Source organism: Petromyzon marinus, chromosome 62, assembly GCF_048934315.1.
Source record: "Petromyzon marinus isolate PM22_M1 ecotype Great Lakes invasive population chromosome 62, UKy_Petmar_22M1.pri1.0, whole genome shotgun sequence".
Taxonomy (NCBI): domain Eukaryota; kingdom Metazoa; phylum Chordata; class Hyperoartia; order Petromyzontiformes; family Petromyzontidae; genus Petromyzon; species Petromyzon marinus.
This window is the reverse complement of record NC_133728.1, coordinates 11,876,252-11,900,937: the sequence shown is the minus strand read 5'-3', so window position 1 is coordinate 11,900,937 and position 24,686 is coordinate 11,876,252. Positions and strand designations below refer to the sequence as shown.

The 24,686-nt window shown below is 51.4% G+C and overlaps 1 protein-coding gene across 8 annotated transcripts in view; it reads left to right on the top strand.

Moving 5' to 3' along the window:
• The window catches only part of LOC116955831 (POU domain, class 2, transcription factor 1), a 117,647-nt gene that overhangs the window by 85,524 nt on the left and 7,437 nt on the right, over positions 1–24,686 (top strand). For all 8 annotated transcript variants that reach the window (XM_032977148.2, XM_032977152.2, XM_032977154.2 and 5 more), the window contains 7 exons: positions 5,097–5,318; positions 5,508–5,649; positions 8,912–9,057; positions 11,047–11,199; positions 13,651–13,747; positions 19,241–19,934; positions 22,704–22,789. In XM_032977148.2, coding sequence (XP_032833039.1) covers positions 5,097–5,318; positions 5,508–5,649; positions 8,912–9,057; positions 11,047–11,199; positions 13,651–13,747; positions 19,241–19,934; positions 22,704–22,789 — 1,540 coding nt within the window. The remainder of the gene's footprint in view (positions 1–5,096; positions 5,319–5,507; positions 5,650–8,911; positions 9,058–11,046; positions 11,200–13,650; positions 13,748–19,240; positions 19,935–22,703; positions 22,790–24,686) is intronic.

Sequence of the window (24,686 nt, the reverse complement as noted above, 5' to 3'; positions counted from 1 at the left end):
TTGTTCCATGCCGAGGCGTGCCGGTGTCTTGAGCAAGATAGAGCGTCATTTGGATTTTATTCGAGGGGTGGCGGTATGGTACGCGGTGCGGGCAGGGCGGCAGTGGCGGTGCTGCAGGGGGCATGCTTGCGCCTCCTCACGGCGGGAAGGGACATGGGTTCGATTCCCGTCCCGGGCACCTTTCTGTGTGGAGTTTGTCCATTCTCGCCCCGTTGCCCGTGGGTTTCCTGGGGGTTCTCTGGATTTCTCCAATAGCTAAGACCGTTGGGGCAAGTGCTGTTCATGGGTATCACCTATGAAGACTGGCACGGCTCACGAAGGCGTGGATGGCCACCACCATGCCCTTTGTTTCCCCAGTGGCGATGTTTTTATAAACTGCACCAGGCACTCACTTGAGACTGAGTCGACCTCGGGGAGGCTCAGGACTGGTTCAGATAACAGTGACAATTTGTTTAATTTTTTTTGGTTCCTGGGTAGTAAGTGTTATTTCCTAATTGCTTATGCCTCAAAAGTAAAGAAAATGGCAATTATTCCCCACAAACTTTGCTTTTGTGACCAGGACAGTGCTGAGTAAACTTGGAGTAACTTCTAGAACATTCTAGAACTTTCCAGTCATATAAGTATTAGTATAAATACAGGGGCCTGAAGCCCACCAGTTCAGTTTAGTTCCAGCTGCCGAAGTGGATACATATCTGCATTTTTCTGAGATGACATCAAGAGGCTGCAAGCATCCGGCAGACGCATTTTGCGACGTCTGCGGCAAAATTTATCAAGACAAGAGCGAAACAGTACCCTGTGAAAGTATCTGCTAAGATGTGTGAGGCCTACAAGGAATATTTCGGCATGCCTGTCAGGGATCAAGACAAACCCTGGACACCTCATTTCACCTGCGAGTAATGCAAAAAAAAACTCTTTTGCTCGGAATTTTATGTTATAATATTTGTTAAATATTTTAAAATTGTAAAAGTTTATAATTTTTTAATGTTTTACAATTTTTTATGTTATTGAAAAAATATATATTTTAAAAATGTTACGAGAATCTCTTACACATTGGTCATGGGTGAAGTAAATTTATTTTTGTAGGATCGTACAGAGGGGAAAAGAGAGTCATGAAGTTCGCTATCCCAAGAATTTGGCAGGAACCCACTGACCACTCAAGCAACTGCTACTTCTGCATGGTGGACCCTTCCAAACGTCGGACTGGCAGAAATGCACCTGCTATCACGTACTCGGACCTTCCTTCATCCATCGCCCCGGTGCCTCACTGCCATGAGCTCCCCGTACCCACTCCTCTGGAGAGAGAGCAGCCATCTTTAGAAGAGAGCAGCAAGTCAGAGAGCAAGGAAGACGTAGATTCAGATGAGAATCTCAGAGGAGAGAAACCCATACTACCCCAACCAAAAAGACCTCAGCGACTTGACTCGAGATCTTGGTCTCACCAAGTCCAATGCCGAGCTTTTGACGTCTAGGTTCAAGCAGTGGAACTTGTTCGATGAAAGTTTGCAAGTCGCAGATCAGAGGAAGTGTCACCAGCCTTTTTGCAGCTTCTTCACTTGTCAAGATGAGCTCTGTTTCTGCCACAATGTGACCAGTCTGTTCGAGGCAATGGGAATTGTCTGTAACCAGAATGAGTGTCGCCTCTTCATTGACAGCTCATCCAGGAGTCTCAAAGCCGTGCTGCTCCATAATGGTAACAAGTACCCGTCTCTTCCCCTGGCTCACTCGGTGCACCTCAAAGAGGATTACAACAGCATCAAGACCTTGCTGGATGCCTTGAAGTATGATGAGTACGGCTGGGAGGTCATCGGAGACTTCAAAATGGTGGCATTCCTGATGAGTCTTCAAGGCGGTTTTACCAAGTTTCCCTGCTATCTTTGCCTTTGGGACAGCAAGGACACCAAGGCGCACTACCACAGGTGGGACTGGCCACAGCGGACCGAGTTCTTTGTGGGGAGGAACAACGTCAAGTGGGAGCCACTGGTGGACCCCCGGAAGGTACTGATACCACCACTGCACATCAAATTGGGCCTTATTAAACAATTTGTCAGAGCTGTAGATAAAGAGGCGGCAGCCTTCAAGTACCTTCAAGACTTCTTCCCTAAGCTGTCTGAGGCAAAGGTCAAAGCCGGTGTTTTCAGATAAAGAAGATTCTGAAGTGCATTGAATTCCCCAAGAAGCTCACTAGTAAGAAGAAAACGGCTTGGAACAGCTTTGTCGCAGTGGTTCGTGGCTTCCTGGGCAATCACAAGGTCGAAAACTCTGTGGAGCTGGTTGAGACTGGTGAAGAACTACGGCATAATAGGCTGTAGGATGTCCCTCAAAGTCTCTATCCTTGATGCTCATCTTGATAAATTCAAGGAGAACATGGGGGCGTACTCGGAGGAGCAAGGCGAGCGCTTCCACCAGGATATACTGGACTTTGAACGCCGCTACCAAGGACAGTATAACGAGAACATGATGGGAGACTACATTTGGGGGCTGATTCGTGAAAGTGATTTACAGTTTAATTGTAAATCTCGAAAAACTACTCACTTCTAAATTTTTTGTTGTAAATTTTGTATTATTTTAGTATAAATACATTTTTATTTGTATGTTGTTTTTTTCTGACTTTATGTGAACGAAAAGACACAAATTCACCCATTTCTCATTGAAAATAGGTAAATTTCAAAATGTCACTGTTCTGACACAAAAGCAAAGTTTGTGGGGAATAATAGCCATTTTCTGTACTTTTGAGGCATAAGCAATTAGGAAATAACACTTACTACCCAGGGGCAAAAATTGTGCTCCATAGAGTAATCGTCACCGGTGTTGGCCGTTAGCGGGATTCGAACTCGGGTGGCCGGCTCCGTAGCGAAGCACGCTTACCGCTACACAACTGCTCCCGCTTAAGCTAAACACACAGTGGAACTGCTATTGGCCAAACAAACTTCTTCAATGCTGAAAATTCACCTGCAAATATCTCAATGTGGGAGCACACGCAGCACCAGCAACATCTCCGCCCCCCCCCCCCCCACCGACTGCGAAACACTTGGCAGGACCCTCCTTAAAAAGGAGTCTTGAGACTTTGCAAGGCTTCCCTGAGTGAACACGGGCGCCACAGCAACAACAGTAAGACGAGGAATGCCTCTGCCGTTGATGTACGTGACACGTTCTACGAGGCTTACGTGTTGGAGTGGCTTGGGCAGCTTGCCGCAGACCGTAACAAGGCCCTATTTAAATGTCACTTCTGCTTTCTGGCCAGCCGAGGACATTTATAGCACCGGCGGCAGCAGAAGAAGCTTCCACGCGCTCAGCAATTTAGAGGAAACTTCCGTTTCATTTGTGGGAAAGTGCAACAAAGACTAGATCCCCCCGTATAGCCTTAACAGACTGTTGGGGGCAAGTGCTGTTTGCAAGTAGCACCTATGAAGGCCGGCACGGCACACGAGAGGATGGGTGGCCAGCACCACGCATGGCCGCCTTTGTCTCCCTCATGGTGATGTTTACACATCATACCAGGCATTCATTTGAGGCTGAGTCGACCTCGGGAAGGCCCAGGATCACCTCCGATTAGCACGGTTGGCTACATATGTTGCGAAAAAAGTTCAACATACGTACATACGTACAGAGCTGTTTCAGATAATCGTCACTGGTGTTTGCTGTGAGCGGGAATCGAACTCGAGTTGCCGGGTTTGTAGCGCTGCACGCTAACTGCTGCACCACACCCCATACGCACAAAAACTAAACTTTTTATTTTACCAGGTAAGGCCCATTGAGATGTTGAGCTCTTTTTTAGAAGCGACCTGGCCACCGATGATAGCTCAATGAAGAGGCTTATCATCACGTGGAAATTTAAAGCAGCCAAATACTCAAAACACATGCTGATTATAAATATGCAGGGGAAAACTGGAGGAACCGGGGAAAAATCCACGTGACCACGGGAAGAGGGAGATGCAAACTCCCACATATACAGTAGGCATCAGGGTCAGGATCAATCCCACGATCTCCTGCGTACCGAGCAAGGTAGTTAACATCTCCTAGCCACCGTGGAGCCCCTCACTTAAGCATGGGACTGGCGTCCACGGTGATAACCGCCAGGAGGGGAAGGTGCCGCTGTGTTTTTGCATGCACACTCTGGCCGGTTCGCATGAGGAGGGGTGGGGAGGGGGCAACGTCGCTGCTGTTGTTGTGAGCATGATCCCAATTGAATAATCTGCGAATAATTTTTCGAATTTGCAAAAAAGAAATATTCGTGACACCGGCGCATTGTCCCCGTTTTGAAACGATGTCACCGGGATCTCTTCACGTGCGCCGTGAGCGATGGGGACAGCGCGTGGCAGCGGTCCTGGTAGTTGTTCACGGTTGACGCACGGTAATCGTGGTTATTAACCGGGGGGAAGGGGCAGCCTGCCGGGTTTCAAACCTTGAGCCTCTGCACTGAGCGGGGACACGGCTCTAACCGCGGGGCCGCCGCACCGCCACCCCACTAACCCACCCCCGAAGAGAAAGCAGAACTGCCATGGAGGACGACTTGGGGACATTTGGCAGAAGACGTTGGCTTTGCTGGAACAAAAGGGGAGCAGTGAAGGGGAAGTAGAATGAGATGAGAACGGAGACACGGTTTGTTCCTATTTTACTTGAGCGCGAAAGACTTTCTTTTCAGGAGGTGTCCTGCCAAGTTTTGCGCAGGTCGGAGAAGGGGGCAATGTCACTGATGCTGCTGCTGTCGTGTGTGATCCCACGTTGAGTGGTCTTGTAGGTCGTGTTTCAGCATAGGGATGTTTTGGCCAATACAAGTTACACTGTGCATGTGTGGTTTGTTTTGACAATGAGAGGAAAACGCTAGAAGCCCGGAGGAAACGCATGCAAAAAATGGGGAGAACGTACAAACTCCGCACACTCACTCACACTCTGCAGAACAAGGGGAGAACTCCACGCAGAAAGGTGCCCGAGTCTGGAATCGAACCCAGGCCCCTTCTGACTGTGAGGAGGCACAAGCATCACCAGTGCAGCGCCACCGCTGCCACCCTGCCGCCCGAATTGTAGACCGTCGAGGTCTCCATGCCTCTGTTGACCGTGTCTCCTCGTGTCTCCCTGCATCCCCGCGTCTCCCGCAGGGATCGTCCGTCCAGGGCGTGGGGGGCCGGGGGGCCCTTGGGGCGGTTCGCGTTCCCCCGCACCACGGGCCCCCTGCACACCAGGCCGGCGGGGGGCCCCCCAAGCGGAGCGGGGCGGAGGGGGGTGGCTCGGTGCCGATGGAGGAGCCCAGCGACCTGGAGGAGCTAGAGCAGTTTGCCAAAATGTTCAAGCAGCGGCGCATAAAGCTGGGCTTCACACAGGTATACTGGGACACGGCGGTACGGGATACGAGGACACTGGGACATGGGGATACGGGGACACGAAGGCATGGGGACACAGAGACACGGGGACATGGGACATGGGGACACGGGGGCACGGGACACGTGGGCACGTGGAGTGTGGGTGTAGAGAGTATGCTGACCACTGGGCATGTTGTGCTGCCCGCGCAGGGTGACGTGGGCATGGCGATGGGCAAGTTCTACGGAAACGACTTCAGCCAGACGACCATCTCTCGCTTCGAGGCCCTCAACCTGAGCTTCAAGAACATGTGCAAGCTTAAGCCACTGCTCGAGAAGTGGCTAAATGATGCAGGTGAGGGTACGCGCGTGTGTGGTGTGTCTGTGTGTGTGGCGAGGAGGCGAGGAGTGGTGCTCGTGGTTACTTATGCCCCCACCGATACGAACATCTGTGGAGGGATGTAGGCAAGGCCGATGAGTCAGATGCCTTCTATGACCTCCTGTCACAGGTGCTGGCTAAAGTGGCCCCTCGGGATAGAATCATCTTGTTGGGTGACTTCAATGCCCGAGTTGGTCATGATGCTGGCACCTGGTCTGGAGGCTGCTAGATTTTCGTGCAGCCTATGGGCTTGTAATTACCAACATGCTGTTCCGGCATCGGCGCATCCACACAACATCATGGATGCATGCCAGGTCCAAGCAAGAACATCTGCTGGACTACATAGTGACGGAACAGCGGATGCGAGCCCATGTCCTTGACACCAGGACCTACCGTGGAGCCGACTTGTCATCTGTAAGATGCGCCTGCCATTCTTCCACTCTGGTGGTGGGTGTACACCCAGGACCCCATTCCAACCTAAGGTGGCCTGGCCTCAGCTAGCTGATGAAAGTTGCAAGCGGGAATTTCATCAACGCTTGCGGCTGGGGTTGGCATCGTCCCCCACTCCTCCTGATGTCAAGGGTAAATGGGCGAGGTTTAGGACTGTGACTCATGCAGCTGCAATGGCTGCTTTGGGTATGCGGTCCAGACCTCCCCAGAGACCCTGGCTGACAGAGGACGTGTTCAGGATGGCTGAGAAAAAGCGACAGGCCAACTCTAATCGTCTACAGCATCCCACGTCAGAGAATGAGGATTACCGCAGCCTTCGCTCGGAGGTTCGGAGAGCCTTGAGGTGCTGCAAGGATGGGTGGTGGTTGCGGGTTGCTGAGGAGATGGAGTCTGCCTCAATGGCCCGTGATCACAAATCCTTATTTAATTCCATCACAAAAGTAACCTGCAGCGCCACACCTCTTAACATCATGAGGGGAAAAAACGGTGATCCCAATCTCCGACCCCCAGGAACAGGTTTGCAGATTTGCTGAGCATTTCTGTGAAGTCCTGGGGGAGGGGAAATCCCTCGACATGGAAAACATCGTGGGACAAAGTGGGGATGACCCTCCTGAGGCTGCGGTGCTTCAAATATTTGAAGAAGTCACCCCCTGTGAGTGGCTGGCTGAGGTACCATCTGTTGAGGAAGTACTAAAGGCGATCCAGAGTCTTGAGACCAGGAAAGGCACTGGGCAGAGATGATCTCCCAAGCGAAATGCTGAGGGAGGGTGGCGTTTGTGCACAGGCTGCCCTACATGACATCATAACAACAGTCTGGACCACTGGACGGGTTCTGCAGGATTGGAATAATGCCCTTGTGGTCCCCCTCTTTAAGAAGGGGGACCGCACGGACTGTAACAACTACAGGGGCATCTCACTCCTCAGTGTGCCGGGAAAGGTCCTGGCAAGGATTATTCAACATCGCCTTGCCAAGCACGCTGAGGAGAGGCTTGCGGAGCCCCAATGTGGTTTCAGGAAAGGGCGGTCCTGCACAGATGCCATATTTTCTGTCCGTTTGCTACAGCAGAGGTGTAGGGAATTCCAACAAGACCTACATCTCTGCTTTATTGACTTTGTCAAGGCCTATGATACCATCAGTATGCCTGGGCTCTGGGTTGTTCTTCGTGCTTTCGGAGTCCCTGACCCTCTGCTCATGATCATTAAGGACCTTCATGATGGTGAGCGGGCCCGGGTAAAACTACGTGGCCGGGAGTCGGAGTCATTCCCTGTTCACCTTGGGGTGCGACAGGGATGTCCTCTGGCTCCCACATTATTTCACATTTTTTTCGACCATGTGGTCCTATTGGTCAACGATGTTATGTATGCCGATGATCTGGTAATTGCCGCTCACTCAGAGGAGGAGTTGGAGGCGCTGCTGCTGAACCTAGAGCGTGCCACTAAGAGGTGGTGCCTTACCATCAGCCCCACCAAACTAAACACCTGCCTGGGTATTTTGTACCATTGAGCAAACCGACCCACACAACTCCCAATCGGTGATGGGGCAGTTGTGGAAAGAGTGGAGAGTTTCCCATACCTGGGCAGTGTGCTCATGACTGGCTCCAGTTTGACAGCAGAGGTCTCACTCAGAATCAGTCAAGCGCCATTATCTTTTCATCGGTTGCGTAACACTGTGTGGAAGCTACCTGGTCTGTCGCTCCGCATGAAGCTTCAAGTCTTCTCGGCCATGATCATTCCATCCCTTCTCTATACTTGCGAAACGTGGACCCCCCCTAATGGAGCATCTTCACAGATTGGAAACATTTAGGCTGGCCTGCCTACGATCCATCCTGGGTTTAAACAGGCTGGATTGTGTGAGGAGCTCACAAATTCTTGAAAGATCTGGGCAAAGTCTCATCGCTGAGCTCCTCCGGCAGGTAAGGCTGCGTTGGCTGGGTCATGTAGCCCGCATGCCCAGTCACCACATGCCTAAACAGCTTTTGTTCGGCCGGATAGAGGGGGCTAAACGGGCGCGGCACGGGCTAGAAAAGAGATGGAGTGACGTGGTACAGGAGGATGTGGAGCTGAGTGGACTTGCCGATGACTTGTACCAGCGGTGTCAAGATCGGCCTCTGTGGAGGAGGCTTGTGAAGGACGCTATTGGGCAGTTGGAGGCAGTCGCCCAACGGAGGGCGGAGGAGCGACGTTCACAACAACGAGTGGCGCGCCGGGTGGCTAAAGCACAGCAAGTTTGCACAGTCGGGAGCACAGGTGGGCAATCAGCCAGTCACCTGGGTCTGCCCCGTGGCCTCCTGCCAACGGACGTTCAACACTTCACATGGCCTCAACATGCACATAGCCTGGCACAAGCGTGGTGTTGACGTCACCGCCACTTAGTGGCGAATGACGGTTGTTGTCGTGTATCTGTGTGTGTGGTGTGTCTGTGTATGTGAGTGCGGTGTCTGTATGTGTGATGCATCTACCTGTGTGTGGTGTGTCTGTAATGTGTCTGTGACATGTCTACGTATGACGTGTGTGTGTGACATGTCTACTTGTGGCATGTATGTTTATGTGTGATGTGTATCTGTGATGTGTGTGGGTGTGATGTGTGTTTGTAACATGTATGTGCGTGACGTGTGTCGTGTGCGTGACGTGTGTCGTGTGTGTGACGTGTGTTGTGTGTGTGTGACGTGTGTGGGTGTGTGGGTGTGACGTGTATTTGTAACTTGTATGTGTGTGACATATGTGATGGTGAGTCGTGTGTGATGGTGTGTCGTGTGTGTGTGTGTGTGACGTGTATGTGTGTGTGCAGAGAACATGTCGTGCGACCCCGCTGTGTCGAGTCCCTCGGGGGGCTACGATGGGGGCCAGGGAGGGGGGGCCGGGGGACGCCGCCGCAAGAAGAGGACGAGCATCGAGAACAACATCCGCGGGGCGCTGGAGAAGAGCTTCCTCGAGGTGCGCATGTGTACGTGTGTCTTGTACGCGCGTCTTGTACGCGCGTCTTGTACGCACGTGTGTGTGTGTGTTCACCTATGGGGAGCGGTAGTGCAGTAGTTAGCGTGCTGCGCTTCAAACCCGGCGACCCGAGTTCGAATCCCGTTCACGGCCAACACCAGTGGCGATTGTTTGAACCGGTCCTGGTGCTCCCCAAGGTCGACTCAGCCTCAAATGAGTATCTGGTGTGGTGTTTAAACATCGTCACTGGGGAGACAAAGGCGGCCGGGTGTGGTGGTGACCACCCACCCCCTCGTGTGCCATGCCGACATATTAGGTGTTCGCTAAAAGCACCTGCCCCAACAGTTTATGAAGGCCATACGTGGGATGTTTGTATTTGTGTTCACCTGAGCAGTGTAATTCTGACCAGTTCCGATTTGACAGCAGAGGTCTCATTTCGAATCAGTCGAGCAGCATTCTGATTGGCTGTGTAACGCTGAGTGGAAGCTACCTGGTCAATCACTCCACATGAAGCTTCGGGTCTTGGCCACGGTCATTCCCTCCCTTCTCTATTCTTGCAGAACGTGGACACCCTAATGGAACATTTTTACCGGTTAGAAAGATTTAGGCTGGCCTGCCTACGATCCATGCTGGGTTCAACCAGGATGGATTTTGTGAGGAGCTCACAAAATCCTTGAAAGATATGGATACAGTCCTATTGGTGAGCTCCTCCGGCGGGCGAGGCTGCGTTGGCTGGGTCATGTAGCTCAGCCATGTCCAAACAACTTTTGTTCAATTTTGATTTAAAGCTTTCGTGACTGCAGTAATTCATATTCTTAGCTCTTTCGGTAAAGTCAAGTTGGAGGGAAACAATTATTTTATTGTTTCCCTTCAACGTGACTTTACCGAAAGAGCTAAGAATATAACTTTTGTTCAGCCAGATAGAGGGGGCTAAACGGGCACCACATGGGCTGGAGAAGAGATGGGGTGATGTGGATGTGGAGCTGAGTGGACTTGCCGATGACTGATACCAGCGGTGTCAAGATCGGCCTCTGTGGAGGTTTGTGAAGGATGCTACTGGGCAGTTGGAGGCAGTCGCCCTCCAGCAACGATGGAGGGCAGAGGAGCGACGCTCACAACAATGAGCGGAGCGCCTGGTGGCTCAAATGCACAGAGTTGGCATAGGGGGAGCACAGGTCGTGCATCTGCCAGTCATCTCAGGCAGTCAACCAATGGCACTTGGGTCTCTCCTGTGACCTCCTGCCAGCTACTAGCCTTCGACACGTCACATAGCCTCAGAGTGCATATAGCATGGCACAAGCACCATGGTGACGTTACCGCCACTAAGTGGTGATTTGCATTTGTTGTGGGGAGCGGTAGTGTAGTGGCTAGCTCGCTGCGCTGCAAACCTGGCTACCCGAGTTCGATTCCCGCTCATGACCAATAACAGTGGTGAATATTTGAACTGGTCCCGGGCCTTGCCGAGGTCGATTCAGCCTTAAATGAGAACTAGCGCGATGTATAAACATCGTCACTCGGGAGAAAAAGGTGGCTGGGTGTGGTGCTGGCCACCAACCCCCTTGTCTGCCATGCTTGCCTTCATCGGTGCTCGCTAACAACACTTGCCATCAACGTTTGTTAAGGCTATACGGGGATGTATGTTTGTATGTTGAACTTCTTTTGCACAGTTAGTAGCCAACCATGCTAATCGGAGGTGCAGGGGAAGGACAAGAAACTTAACACAAAAAACAGTTCTAAAGAAAGTTTTCAATTTACATAGCTCTGCTCGCTTCCAAATATCAGAAGGAAGAGAGCATTTAAGACAGCCCCAGAAGCACATCTTAAAGCGCGCGGACATGGTGACCGTCTTTGTTCGATGGCCAGCCAAAAGCCGCTGCTGCGAGGTTGACCAGAGTTTGCATGATAATGGTTTATGCTAGTTGTCATTTTAAGTGTGTTCACCTGTGCGTGCGTTCACCTGTGCGTGCTTTCACGCGTGCGTGTGCTCAGAACCCGAAGCCCACCTCGGACGAGATCGGTCTCATCTCCGAGCACCTCAACCTGGAGAAGGAGGTGGTGCGAGTGTGGTTCTGCAACCGTAGACAGAAGGAGAAGAGAATCAACCCCTCCTCTATGTCCTCCTTCTCCAGCCACAGCCCCGGGGTGCGGACGAAGGCTTTTGTTCTTGTTGAGTGCGCTGTGCATAACTGTGTGTGTTTGTTTGTCTTTGTATGTATGTGTCTCAGTGCGCGTATGTCTGTTCTGTTCACGATCATTAAGGACCTTCATGATGGTGAGCGGGCCCGGGTAAAACTACGTGGCCGGGAGTCGGAGCCATTCCCTGTTCACCTTGGGGTGTGACATGGATGTCCTCTGGCTCCAACATTATTTAACAGCTATTTGACCACATAGTTCGTGAAGCCTTCAATAGCTGTACCGGAGGAATTTCCATCTGGTACAGATACAATGGGAAGCTGATCGATGCCCAGGTGTGGTCAAGGGATGGCTCCATATTGCTCAACCATGTTACATATGCCAATGATCTGGCAAATGCTGCTCACTCAGAGAAGGAATTGGAGGCACTGCTGCTGAACCTGGAGCTTGCCACTAAGAGGTGGGGCCTTACCATCAGCCTCACCAAAACTAAGCACCTGCCTGGGTATTTTGTACCATCGGACACTCCACCCCCACAACTCCCAATTGGTGATAGGGCAGATGTGGAGAGTTTTCCATACCTGGGCAGTGTGCTTATGACCGGCTCCAGTTTAACAGCAGAGGTCTCACTCCGAATCAGTCGAGCAGCATTATCTTTTTATCGGTTGTGTAACGCTGTGTGGAAGCTACCTGGTCTGTCACGCCGCACGAAGCTTCAGGTCTTCTCGGCCATGGTCATTCCCTCCCGTGGACCCCCCTAATGGAACATCTTTGCCGGTTCGAAACATTTAGGCTGGCCTGCCTACGATCCATCCTGGGTTTAACCAGGCTGGATTGTGTGAGGAGCTCACAAATCCTTGAAAGATCTGGACAAAGTCCCACCAGTGAGCTCCTCCAGCAGGCAAGGCTGCTTTGGCTGGGTCATGTAGCCCGCATGCCCAGCCATGCCGTTTAGCGATGGGGCTAAACGGGCGCGGCACGGGCTAGAGAAGAAATGGAGTGATGTGGTACAGGAGGATGTGGAGCTGAGTGGACTTGCCGATAACTGGTACCAGCGGTGTCAAGATCGGCCTCTGTGGAGGAGGCTCGTGAAGGACGCTACTGGGCAGTTGGAGGCAGTCGCCCAACGGAGGGCGGAGGAGCGACGCTCACAACAACGAGCGGAGCGCCGGGTGGCTAAAGCACAGCAAGTTTGCGCAGTAGGGAGCACAGGTGGTGCATCAGCCAGTCATCTCAGTCGGCTCGTGGCACCTGGGTCTGCCCCGTGACCTCCTGCCAGCAGGCGTTCGACACTTCACGTGGCCTCAACGTGCACCTAGCCTGGCACAAGCGTGGTGTTGACGTCACCGCCACTTAGTGGCGAATGGCAGTTTTATGTCTGTATTGGGAGCAGTAGTGCAACGGTTACCCCGCTGCCTTTATGAACCCGGCGACCCGAGTTTGGTTCCCACTGACGGCCAACACTGGTAACGATTATCTGAACCGGTCGTGGGCCTCCCCTTGGTCGACTCCGCCTCAAATGATACATGGTGCATTGTGTAAACATCACCACTGGGGAGACAAAGGCGGTCGGGTGTGGTGTTGGCTACCCACCCCCTCGTGTGCCGTACCGGCCTTCATAGGTGCTACTTGCTTCCAGTACTTTCCCCAACAGTCTGTAAAGGCTATACGTGGGACCTTTGTGTGTCTGTATAAGCGTCTGCATGTGTGTGTATATAAGAGGGGGCTAAACAAGTGCGGCATGGGCTAGAGAAGAGATGGGCTGATGCGGTCCAGGAGGATGTGGACTTGCCAATGACCAGTACCAGCGGTGTCAAGATTAGCCTCTATGGAGAGGCTTGCAAAGGATGCTACTGGGCAGTTGGAAGCAATCGCTCTCCAGCAACAGCGGAGGGCAGAGGAGCGACTAGCAAAAATGAGTGGAGTGCTGCGTGGCTAAAACACAGCAAGTTGGCACAGTAGGGGGCAGAGGTGGTGCATCTGCCAGTCATCTCGGTCAACCCATGGCACCTGGGTCTGTCCCGTGACCTCCTGTCAGCAGGCGTTCGACACTTCGCGTGGCCTCAAAGTGCACCTAGCCTGGCACACGTGCTGTCATGTTGTCACCGCCACTTAGTGGTGAATGGCAGGTAGTGTTGTGTGTATATAAGTGTTTATGTGTGTGTGTGTGCATGTCTGTGGGGAGCGGTGGCGTTGGCAAACTGCACTACGAACCCAGCGACCCGACTTTGATTCCCTCTCACGGCCTCCCATAGGTCGACTCAGCCTTAAATGAGAACCTGGTTGTGGAGTGTAAACATCGCCACTGGGGAGGCGAAGGCGGCCAGTCGTGGTGCTGGCCACCCACTCCCTCGTGTGCCGTGACGGCCTTCATAGGTGGTACTGCTCGCTATCAGCGCTTGCCCCAACAGTCTTAAGGCTACACGGTGTGTTTGTGTTGTGTGTCTGTGCTTGCTCCAGGTGACGAGCCCCGTGAGTCTGGTAACAAGCAGCCCTCCCGTGCCACAGACCGTGATCCTCTCCGCCAGCCCCTCGCTCTCCACCCTCAAGCTCTCCGGTGAGCCCCCCTCGACAAAGCAGTGCCCCCCCCATTCCTCTACACACACACTCCTGTAGTGACCCCCACTCCTCTACACACACTCCTGTAGTGACTCCCACTCCACTACACACACTCCTGTAGTGACCAACACCTCTACACACTCTCCTGTAGTGACCCACTCCTCTACACACTCTCCTGTAGTGACCCCCACCTCTACACACTCTCCTGTAGTGACTCCCACTCCTCTACACACTCTCCTGTAGTGACCAACACCTCTACACACTCTCCTGTAGTGACCCCCACCTCTACACACACTCCTGTAGTGACTCCCACTCCTCTACACACTCTCCTGTAGTGACTCCCACTCCACTACACACACTCCTGTAGTGACCCCCACCTCTACACACTCTCCTGTAGTGACCACCACCTCTACACACTCTCCTGTAGTGACCACCACTCCACTACACACACTCTCCTGTAGTGACCACCACCTCTACACACACTCCTGTAGTGACTCCCACTCCTCTACACACTCTCCTGTAGTGACCCACTCCTTTACACACACTCCTGTAGTGACCACCACTCCTCTACACACTCTCCTGTAGTGACCCCCACTCCTCTACACACTCTCCTGTAGTGACCCCCACCTCTACACACACTCCTGTAGTGACTCCCACTCCTCTACACACACTCCTGTAGTGACCACCACTCCTCTACACACACTCCTGTAGTGACCCCCACTCCTCTACACACTCTCCTGTAGTGACCCCCACTCCTCTACACACTCTCCTGTAGTGACTCCCACTCCACTACACTCTCTCCTGTAGTGACTCCCACTCCTCTACACACTCTCCTGTAGCGATCCCCACCTCTACACACACTCCTGTAGTGACCCCCACTCCTCTACACACACTCCTGTAGTGACCCCCACCTCTACACACTCTCCTGTAGTGACCCCCACTCCACTACACACTCTCCTGTAGTGACCACCACTCCTCTACACACTCCTGTAGTGACCCCCACTCCACTACACACACTCCTGTAGTGACCCCCACTCCACTACACACACTCCTGTAGTGACCACCACTCCACTACACACACTCCTGTAGTGACCACCACCTCTACACACACTCCTGTAGTGACCCCCACTCCTCTACACACACTCCTGTAGTGACCCCCACCTCTACACACACTCCTGTAGTGACCACCACTCCACTACACACACTCCTGTAGTGACCACCACCTCTACACACACTCTCCTGTAGTGACCACCACCTCTACACACACTCCTGTAGTGACCACCACCTCTACACACACTCCTGTAGTGACCACCACCTCTACACACACTCCTGTAGTGACCCCCACTCCTCTACACACACTCCTGTAGTGACCACCACACCTCTACACACACTCCTGTAGTGACCCACTCCACTACACACTCTCCTGTAGTGACCCCCACTCCACTACACACTCTCCTGTAGTGACCCCCACTCCTCTACACACTCTCCTGTAGTGACCACCACCACTCCTCTACACACACTCCTGTAGTGACTCCCACTCCACTACACACACTCCTTTTATTGTCGAGATGTTAACTACATCGCCAGGTATGCGGGAGGTCGTGGGTTCTGTATATTTGGAGTTTGCATGTTATCTCTCCCTGTCGTCACGTGGATTTTTCTCCTGATCATCCGGTTTTTCCCCTCCACATATAGAATCATGCGTTTCGAGTATTTGTCTGTTATATATGTCCACGTACTAAGCTACTTCGTTAAGCTGACATTTGTGGCCAGGTCGCTTCTGAAAAAGAGTTATATAGCCCAGTGGGCCTTACCTGATCAAATAAAAAATAGTTTTCATTTTAATCCGTTAGGTGATCTCTAATGTCCACTCCGAGTGAAACGGACGGCCGGACGGCGGGAGGTAGTAGTGGTCGTAGTATTTTACAGTCAATATGCACCACCGCATGCACCACCAATACGTGCCTCCGATTAATGCGGTTGGCTATTTACGGTGCAAAAGAAGTTCTACATACAAACATTACTACTACCCACGCACATCGCAGTATTAACGCAGGGTGGCCTGCCGGAATTCGAACCGCGAACCTCTGTGACTAGCGGCGAAAGTGCCACCTCCGGGCCACCCCGTCACTGCCCCAGCCGTTCCCCCCCACCCCCTGGCTTGGTTTCCTGGGCCCCGTCCGTCTGTCCGGCAGGCACCCCTCACCCCGCTCTCACCCCCGTGATCGACATGGCGGCCGTGGGAATCGTGCCGCCCGCCCCCTTCCACTGGCGTGGTTTATTGGAAGTTGCTGAAAGCTCTCTCGACGTATTGCGAACCAAAAATACAAAGATTTCCCCCCCTCCCCCTTTGTGTAGCCCTTAACGAGCAGACTGTTGAGACTGTTGGGGCAAGCGCTGTTAGCGAGCAGCTCCAATGAAGGCCGGCACGGCACACAAGGGGGTGGGTGACCAACACCACGCCCGACCGCCTTTGTCTCCCCGGTAGCGATGTTTACACACCGCACAAAGTACACATTTGAGGCTGTGTCGACCTAACGGAGGCCCGGAACCGATTTAGATAATTGTCACCGGTGTTGGCCGTGATCGGGAATCAAACTTGGGTTTCCAGGTTCATAGCGCAGCAAAGCGCTAACCGCTACATCACCGCTGCCCGCGCATGTGCACACACGCATACACAGAAACACACATGCTCACCCGGAATGAGTATGCGCACATATACTGCGCGCACACTGGACGTGGTGGGGGGAGGGGGGGGGCAGTGGGGGGATTTTGAGGACTGCGAGCGGGAATCATCAAGGGGGAAGAAGACAGCAGGAAGAGGGTGATGACAGTCAGCCCGGGCGGCGCCAGGGTGTGAAGGAGGAGAGGGAACGGCGCTTTGTACATCCGCGCGCCAGCAGTGAAACACGACGCGTGCAATACCGACGAGGTGACGGAGTCGCGAGTGGCGCAGATAGACATGGAGTAGCGTAGAGAGACGTGGAGAGACACGGGGTAGCGCGGAGAGACGTGGGGAACTTCAGACGGCACCGAGCAAGGAAGAGAGCCTGCTTGGCGTCCTGACGTGACCCCTCGCAAACAAACCCCCCCCCTCTCCCGCCCCATCCCCCGCGACCCCCAACCGCCCGTTCCCCCTTGCCCCTCCTACTCCCTCCCGCGTCATCGGTCTCGACGTTGGTCTCGTACGCGCCTCGCTGTCCGCGAGACTGCTGACTGTTGACACTGCTCCCCAGTTTGCCTTCGCTGAATCATTGCTGCCGAAGTTGTGGCGTGCCCAGGAGGACTCGTGGCTGATGAGTCCTTTTCATGGAAAAATACATCGAGGGATGGATATGAAGGGGGGCGAATATTTTTTATTCCACTTGTTCGCTCGTGAGTTACCAAGTTGCCAAGTTTTCCCAATAAACTAAAAACTTAGCTATAAACTAACTAGATTCGAAGCTTTCGTGACTCCAGGAATTATTCTTTGGTTCTTTCGGTAAAGTCACGTAGAAAGAAATTAAATAATAATAGAATACGACGTTTCGATTGCAACACAAGCAACCATCATCAGGTACGAATGAATGAGAAAACAAACATAGTTTCACACTTAACATCTAATTTAGCAATCTTTGGAAGAACGTAATCAATCAGGCTATGCGTTAACTGTGTGCTAACCGACTCTCTGTGTTGCATTGCATTACACTTCCTAATTTTACTAAATTTGCTTTCTACCGTGCTTGTTTCTAAGTCCATTCTCTCCTCCGGCCGCTATGGGCAGCTATTCCACACAACGCTCCGTGCTTGTTTGTGTAGAAGTCCAGTGTCCAGCTCGTCCGTCCCCTATGGGCAGGAATTCCACACAACTCCCCCTCTGCCCCTTTCTCTCTATCTAAGGCCTCGACACAGAGACGTTGTCTTTCTGTGTGCCTATGTGTGTGTCTCTCTCTGTCTCTGTGTGAGTCTCTCTCTGCTTGTGTGTCTGTCTTTGTGTCTCCGTGTCTATGTTTTGTCTCTCTCTCAAATTTAGCAATCTTTGAAAGAACGTAATCAACCAGGTGGGGTGTTGACTGTTGTGTTGGCCGACTCTCTGTGTTGTATTGCATTATATTTCCAAGTTTACTATGTTTGTTTGCTCATTAATTTGTACCTGATGATGGTTGCTTGTTTTGCAATAGAAACGTCGTATTCTATTATTATTTTATTTAATTTCTTTCTACGTGACTTTACCGAAAGAACCAGAGAGTAAGCTGTAAACTGTTTTTTTTTTACCAGGTAAGGCTTTGTTCCTTTTTTAGATGCGACCTTGCCACAAATGTTAACTCAACGAAGTGGCTTATCATGTGGAAATGTGTAGCAGACAAATACTCAATTGGCTGAATACGCATGTGTCAGTCAGGCAACCCATGGTACCTGGGTCTGTCCCATGACATCCTGCCAGCGAGCCTTTGATAAATCATCTAGAAGTGCTAGACGCATGTTTCCAAATGTAGAGGCAAAAACCGAAGAACCCAGAGAAAAATCCACGTGACCACGAGGAGAGAGACGTGCAAACTCCAAATATACAGCAGGCGTCAGGTTCTGGTTCGAACCCACGACCTCCTGTATACCAAGCGAGGCAGTTAACATCTCAACACCACAGTAGGAGGGGCAATGTTGCTGTGTGTGATCCCAAATTAGTAATTTGCAGGTAATTTTTTTCAGCATTGGGGATATTTAACCAATATCAGTTCCAATGTGTGTATGTGTTTAGCTATGAGAGGAAATTGGAGAAGCCAGTGGAAACACATCCAAAACAGAGGGAGAACAAACTCCACGCGCACAACAAAGATCCCCCGTATAGCTTTAACAGACTGTTGGGGCAAGTGCTGTTAGCGAGCACCTATGAAGGCTGGCACGGCACACAAAGGGGTGGGTGGCCAACACCACGCCCAGCTTTTGTCTCCCTAGTGGCAATGTTTACACACTGCACCAGATACTCATTTGAGGCTGAGTCGACCTAGGGGAAGCCCAGGACTCATTCAATTATTTGTAACTGGTGTTGGCCATGAGTGTGAATAAAACTCGGATCGCCACGTTTGTAGTGCAGCTACACTACTGCTCCCCACACTACACACACAACAACCATTTGCCTCGAAGTGGCAGTGACATCACCACAGCAGACTGAGGTGCCATGGGTTGACTGACTGTGATGACTGGCACGTGCACCACCTGTACTCCCCACTGCCAACTCACTGCGTTTTAGCCACCCAGTGCTCCACTTGTTCTTGTGAGCCTTGCTCCTCTGCCCTCCGCTGTTGTTGAACGGCGACTGCCTCCAACTGCACAGTAGCATCTCTCTGTATATCTCTATGCGTGTCTCTGCGTGCGTATGTCTGTCTATCTCTACGGAAATCTCTGTTCATGTATCTGCGTGTGTATCTATATCTCTCTGCATGTCTCTGCGTGCGTGTCTCTGCGTGCGTGTCTTTATGTATATCTCTGCGTGTCTGTGCGTGCGTGTGCGTAGCGAGCGACATGGCCTCGGTGCTCAGCGGCGTCTCCGACCCGGCCATCTCATCCCCCTCCTCCGTGGGCTCCCCTCCACTGGCGGGCACCGTCGCCACTTCAAGCGACTCGCTGGCTCTGTCGCTGGCTCCTTCCACCCCCTCCTCCTCCGGCGCCGCCATCCTGCCGGCGTCCACGCCCTCCCCGTCCTTCCTGCCCTCCACCCATACCGTCTTTTCCTCACCGGTGCCCGCCAGCGCCATGTTCTCATCCTCCGCGTCGCCCGCAATGCACGGCGGGGCGGCGCACGCCTGCACCCACGGCTCGCTGGGCCCCGGCGGCGGCGGAGGAGGCGCTCAGACCAGCACCCCGGCCACCTTCGCTAACAGCCTCCTGTCCACGGCGCTCAGCAGCAGTGGCACGCACGGCAGCGGCGGTGTGCCGATCAGCAGCGGCTGCTCGTTCGTCATCACCCCAACCAGCTGCAACCTCACCACATCGGCCGCCAGCCTGCTCTCTGGCTCGGGACTGCTCTCTTCGCTCGGCGGCTCGAGCAGCACCAACGGGGGGCCCGGTGGTGGTGGTGGCGTCTGTGGCGGCGGTGGCGGAGGACTGCTGGGCTCGCTGGGGGGTGGCGGTGGGGGGCTCATTTCCGGTGGGCAGATGCTGGCGGGAGCCGGAAACGCGGGGCTGGTGAGCCCTTCGCAGCTCGCGGGGTAAGGAGTGGCCGGGCTGTGTTGGGCGGAAGTTAAAGGTCACGCGGCGTGAGGGCCAACGCGGTTTAACCTGCGAGTCCCCTGCTAATTTTGTACGTTTGCCCACTGACAAAGAAATGATCAGTCTATAATTTTAATGGTAGGTTTATTTGAACAGTGAGAGACAGAATAACAACAAAAAAATCCAGAAAAACGTGTGTCAAAAATGTTATAAATTGATTTGCATTTTAATGAGGGAAATAAGTATTTGACCCCTCTGCAAAACATGACTTAGTACTTGGTGGCAAAACCCTTGTTGGCAATCACAGAGGTCAGACGTTTCTTGTAGTTGGCCACCAGGTTTTCACACATCTCAGGAGGGATTTTGTCCCACTCCTCTTTGCAGATCTTCTCCAAGTCATTAAGGTTTCGAGGCTGACGTTTGGCAACTCGAACCTTCAGCTCCCTCCAAAGATTTTATATGGGATTAAGGTCTGGAGACTGGCTAGGCCACTCCAGGACCTTAATGTGCTTCTTCTGGAGCCACTCCTTTGTTGCCTTGGCCGTGTGTTTTGGGTCATTGTCATGCTGGAATACCCATCCACGACCCATTTTCAATGCCCTGGCTGAGGGAAGGAGGTTCTCACCCAAGATTTGACGGTACATGGCCCTGTCCATCGTCCCTTTGATGCGGTGAAGTTGTCCTGTCCCCTTAGCAGAAATACACCACCAAAGCAGAATGTTTCCACCTCCATGTTTGACGGTGGGGATGGTGTTCTTGGGGTCATAGCATTCCTCCTCCTCCAAACACGGCGAGTTGAGTTGATGCCAAAGAGCTCCATTTTGGTCTCATCTGACCACAACACTTTCACCCAGTTGTCCTCTGAATCATTCAGATGTTCATTGGCAAACTTCAGACGGGCATGTATATGTGCTTTCTTGAGCAGGGGGACCTTGCGGGCGCTGCAGGATTTCAGTCCTTCACGGCATAGTGTGTTACCAATTTTTTCTTGGTGACTATGGTCCCAGCTGCCTTGAGATCATTGACAAAATCCTCCCATGTAGTTCTGGGCAGATTCCTCACCGTTCTCATGATCATTGCAACTCCACGAGGTGAAATCTTGCATGGAGCTTCAGGCCGAGGGAGATTGACAGTTCTTTTGTGTTTCTTCCATTTGCGAATAATCGCACCAACTGTTGTCATCTTCTCACCAAGCTGCTTGGCAATCGTCTTGTAGCCCATTCCAGCCTTGTGTAGGTCTACAATCTTGTCCCTGACATCCTTGGAGAGCTCTTTGGTCTTGGCCATGGTGGAGAGTTTGGAATATGATTGATTGATTGCTTCTGTGGACAGGTATCTTTTATACAGGTAACAAGCTGAGATTAGGAGCACTCCCTTTAAGAGTGTGCTCCTAATCTCATATCGTTACCTGTATAAAAGACACCTGGGAGCCAGAAATCTTTCTGATTGAGATGGGGTCAAATACTTATTTCCCTCATTAAAATCCAAATCAATTTATAACATTTTTGACATGCGTTTTTCTGGATTTTGTTGTTGTTATTCTGTCCCTCACTGTTCAAATAAACCTACCATTAAAATTATAGACTGATAATTTCTTTGTCGTTGGACAAACTTACAAAATCAGCAGGGGATCAAATACTTTTTTCCCTCACTGTATGTGCATATGCATGTGCCACTTTGAACAAACCTTATACAATCCACATTCACTACTATTTCTATATTACAAGGTAAGGCCCACTGATCTGTGTAGCCCTTTTTCAGAAGTTACCAGGCTATCGCCAATGATAGCTCAACGAAGTGGCTTATTATTTATCGTGTGGAAATTCATAGCAGTAGCCAAATGCTCTAAACGTGTGATGTTGATTCTAAAATGTGGAGGGAAAAACTCGGAGAACCCGAAGAAAAATCCACGCGACTGCAGAGAGAACATGCAAACAAATTTAGAGCAGGCGTCAGGGTAGGGATCGAAAACACGACCTCCTGCATACCAGGCGAGGTAATTAATATCTCCTCACCGCGGCGCTACGTTTAAAATGTTGGTGTTGATTGAAAGTCCGTCATCTGTAGAGGTGCACGCATCTACGCAAACCGGGTGTTACGGTGCCGTGTCTGTGTACACGTGTGATTGTGATATTGTGGGGAGCGGTAGTGTAGCGGGAAGCACGCTGTGCTACGAACCTAGTCACCCGAGTTCGATTCCCGCTCACTGCCAACACCAGTGACGATTATCAGAGCCAGTCCTGGGCCTCCCCGAGGTCGACTCAGCCTCAAATGAGTACCTAGTGCAGTGTGTAAACATCGCCACTGGAGAGACAAAGGCGGCCGGGCATGGTGCTGGCCACCCACCCCCTCGTGTAATGTGCCGGCCTTAATAGGTGCTCACTAACTACTTGCTCCAACAGTCTGTTAAGGCTATACTGGGTGGTCTTTGTCTGTGGTCATTCCATTTAACGGTTAGTGTACTGCCCTACGAATCCGGTAACCAGAGTTTGACTCCGATTCACAGTGACCAACATCGGCGATGATTATCTGAATCGGTTTTGGGTCTCCCCTAGGTTGACTCAACTTAAAAAATGAGTACCTGGTGCATGTAAACATCAGCACTGGGAAGACAGAGGTGACGGGGCGTAATGTTGACCACCCACTCCCTCGCTGTGTACTGTGTCAAGCTTCATAGGTGCTGTTACTCGCTAACGGCACTTGGTCCAACAGTCTGTTAATGCTACACGGGCGGATGTTTGTCTCTGTGTGTGCCTATGCGTGTGCAGTGGCACTCTCTTGAGCATGAGCTCTGGGCTCGGAGGAGCGCTCAACCCAGCTCTGCTCACTAACAACACGCTGGCTACCATACAAGGTACGAACACACAGACACCCACACACTCACCAGCACAAACGGGGAAATCCCCTTTATAAGTCAGGGTTAGGGACCGGAAAGTTGATACTTGTAACGAAACGATGTATAACGGAGACATTGTCACCCATAAAATAATGGGAAATGGTAGGGGGGGGGGGGTTAGGGACCATAAAGCCGTAAACGTTGCATATGCGATGCAAAGCGGGGCGATTTCTCCTATAAGAAACAATGGAATAATTTCGGAATAGGGAGCGTAACTTAAGGAAACGTTGTTTCATACCTTGCAACCAAAATGCGTACTGTACATGTACAGTATCTGTACTATACTGTACAACACAATGTACTCATTTATACTTGTCAAACACTTGTGAGCATTTTCGAAGCTGCCCTGTACAATCTTGATTAGAAGTTTTCGTGACTGCAGGAATCCACTCTTTGGTTCTTTCGATAAAGTCATGTAGGTAGAAAAATAAATAATAAATCGCGACGTTTCGATCGCAACACAAGCAATCGTCATCAGGTGGAAAGATACAGCAGTAGAACTGCTGCACAAGAAAGGGCTGCTGCAACAAGAGGTTATATAGAGGCTTGAGGTGGGTGTCACCCAAGGGCAAGTAGGAGGGGTCAGAGATGGAAAGGAGTCCCGTCGCCGTGCGCACGCACAGCAGCTGCGTTAAAGTGAGAGATTGGCATGTCAATGTAAACGAGTTTAATGGCAAGATAGCATCTCTGTGTCAGAGGACCAGGCATAGCGCCACATCGTGGGCAACACGAGCTGCGGCGTTGGCTGCTGCACAGTGAGAGGCCAGCGTATCAACGCAAGAGAACCACCATAACGGTGGCCGTGCCAGTGAGACATACAGCCTATTAAACAGCGAGAGCTGCCGTTACATCGAGGCAAAAGGGAGCAGCGGTGGCTATGTTAGTGAGACCTTAGTCTGTTAATGTAAAGACATTTAACAAGGTGATGGAATTCAGAGAGTCGGAAATAACTGCTAAGCAACAGCAGGAAGGATGAAAACATCACAGCAAGTTATGACTTTACTAATAATAACATTTAATAACATCCTTCCAATTATTGCTCAGTTTGTACCCATCTTCTCGGTTGAAATTGTGTCTGTGTTTATAAATCTCGATGGCTTCATGGACAAATCTTTGATGGTAGCCCGAAGGATTGCAGAGTACCTTGGTCTCAGAAAAAACAATATCGTGTGAACCCACCGCGTTAAAGCAATGATCAGCCATGGCAAAGGTATTGAATGTGGCGTGTTTCAAATCTGCCTTGTGTTCGCGAACACGGTCCGAGACATGTCGTTTCGTTTCCCTGTACACTTGAAAAGTTTTCCTTTTTTTAACAGAAAACGTATTGGTGACATTTTAAAGCAATTTTTAAGTGTATAAAAACAAAAAACTATCTTAAACAGCATTTTGAAAAAGCTTTTACCTGAACCTATAATTTATCGATAATCTCACCTTGAGGAGTGGATGAGAATTGATCAGCGGTAGACAGGATGGAGGTTAAGATGGCCCCACGCATTTTGCCCGAAATACAAGTTGCAGTACGTTTTCTATACTCGGTTGAACCGAGTCGAAAGCCGTGCAACGACGTACGTGCCGGGGAAATTTTCCATTGGGTTGCTCAAAAAGCCAGCGACGTGCGTGTGCCAAAACAATGTATAAAGGGACACCTCTACTTACGAGGTCTGTTCTTAAGTCGATTTGTTCATAAGTCCAATTTTATAGGAATAGGTTTTACCCTTTTAACTGGCACAAAACTGACACCTTTATTCAAGGCATCATGTTTGCAATGACTACAACACAAGCAGTCAAAATGCAAACAAAAAAGACAACTCTGATAATGCATATTATTATTGCAAACATGATGCCTTGAATAAAG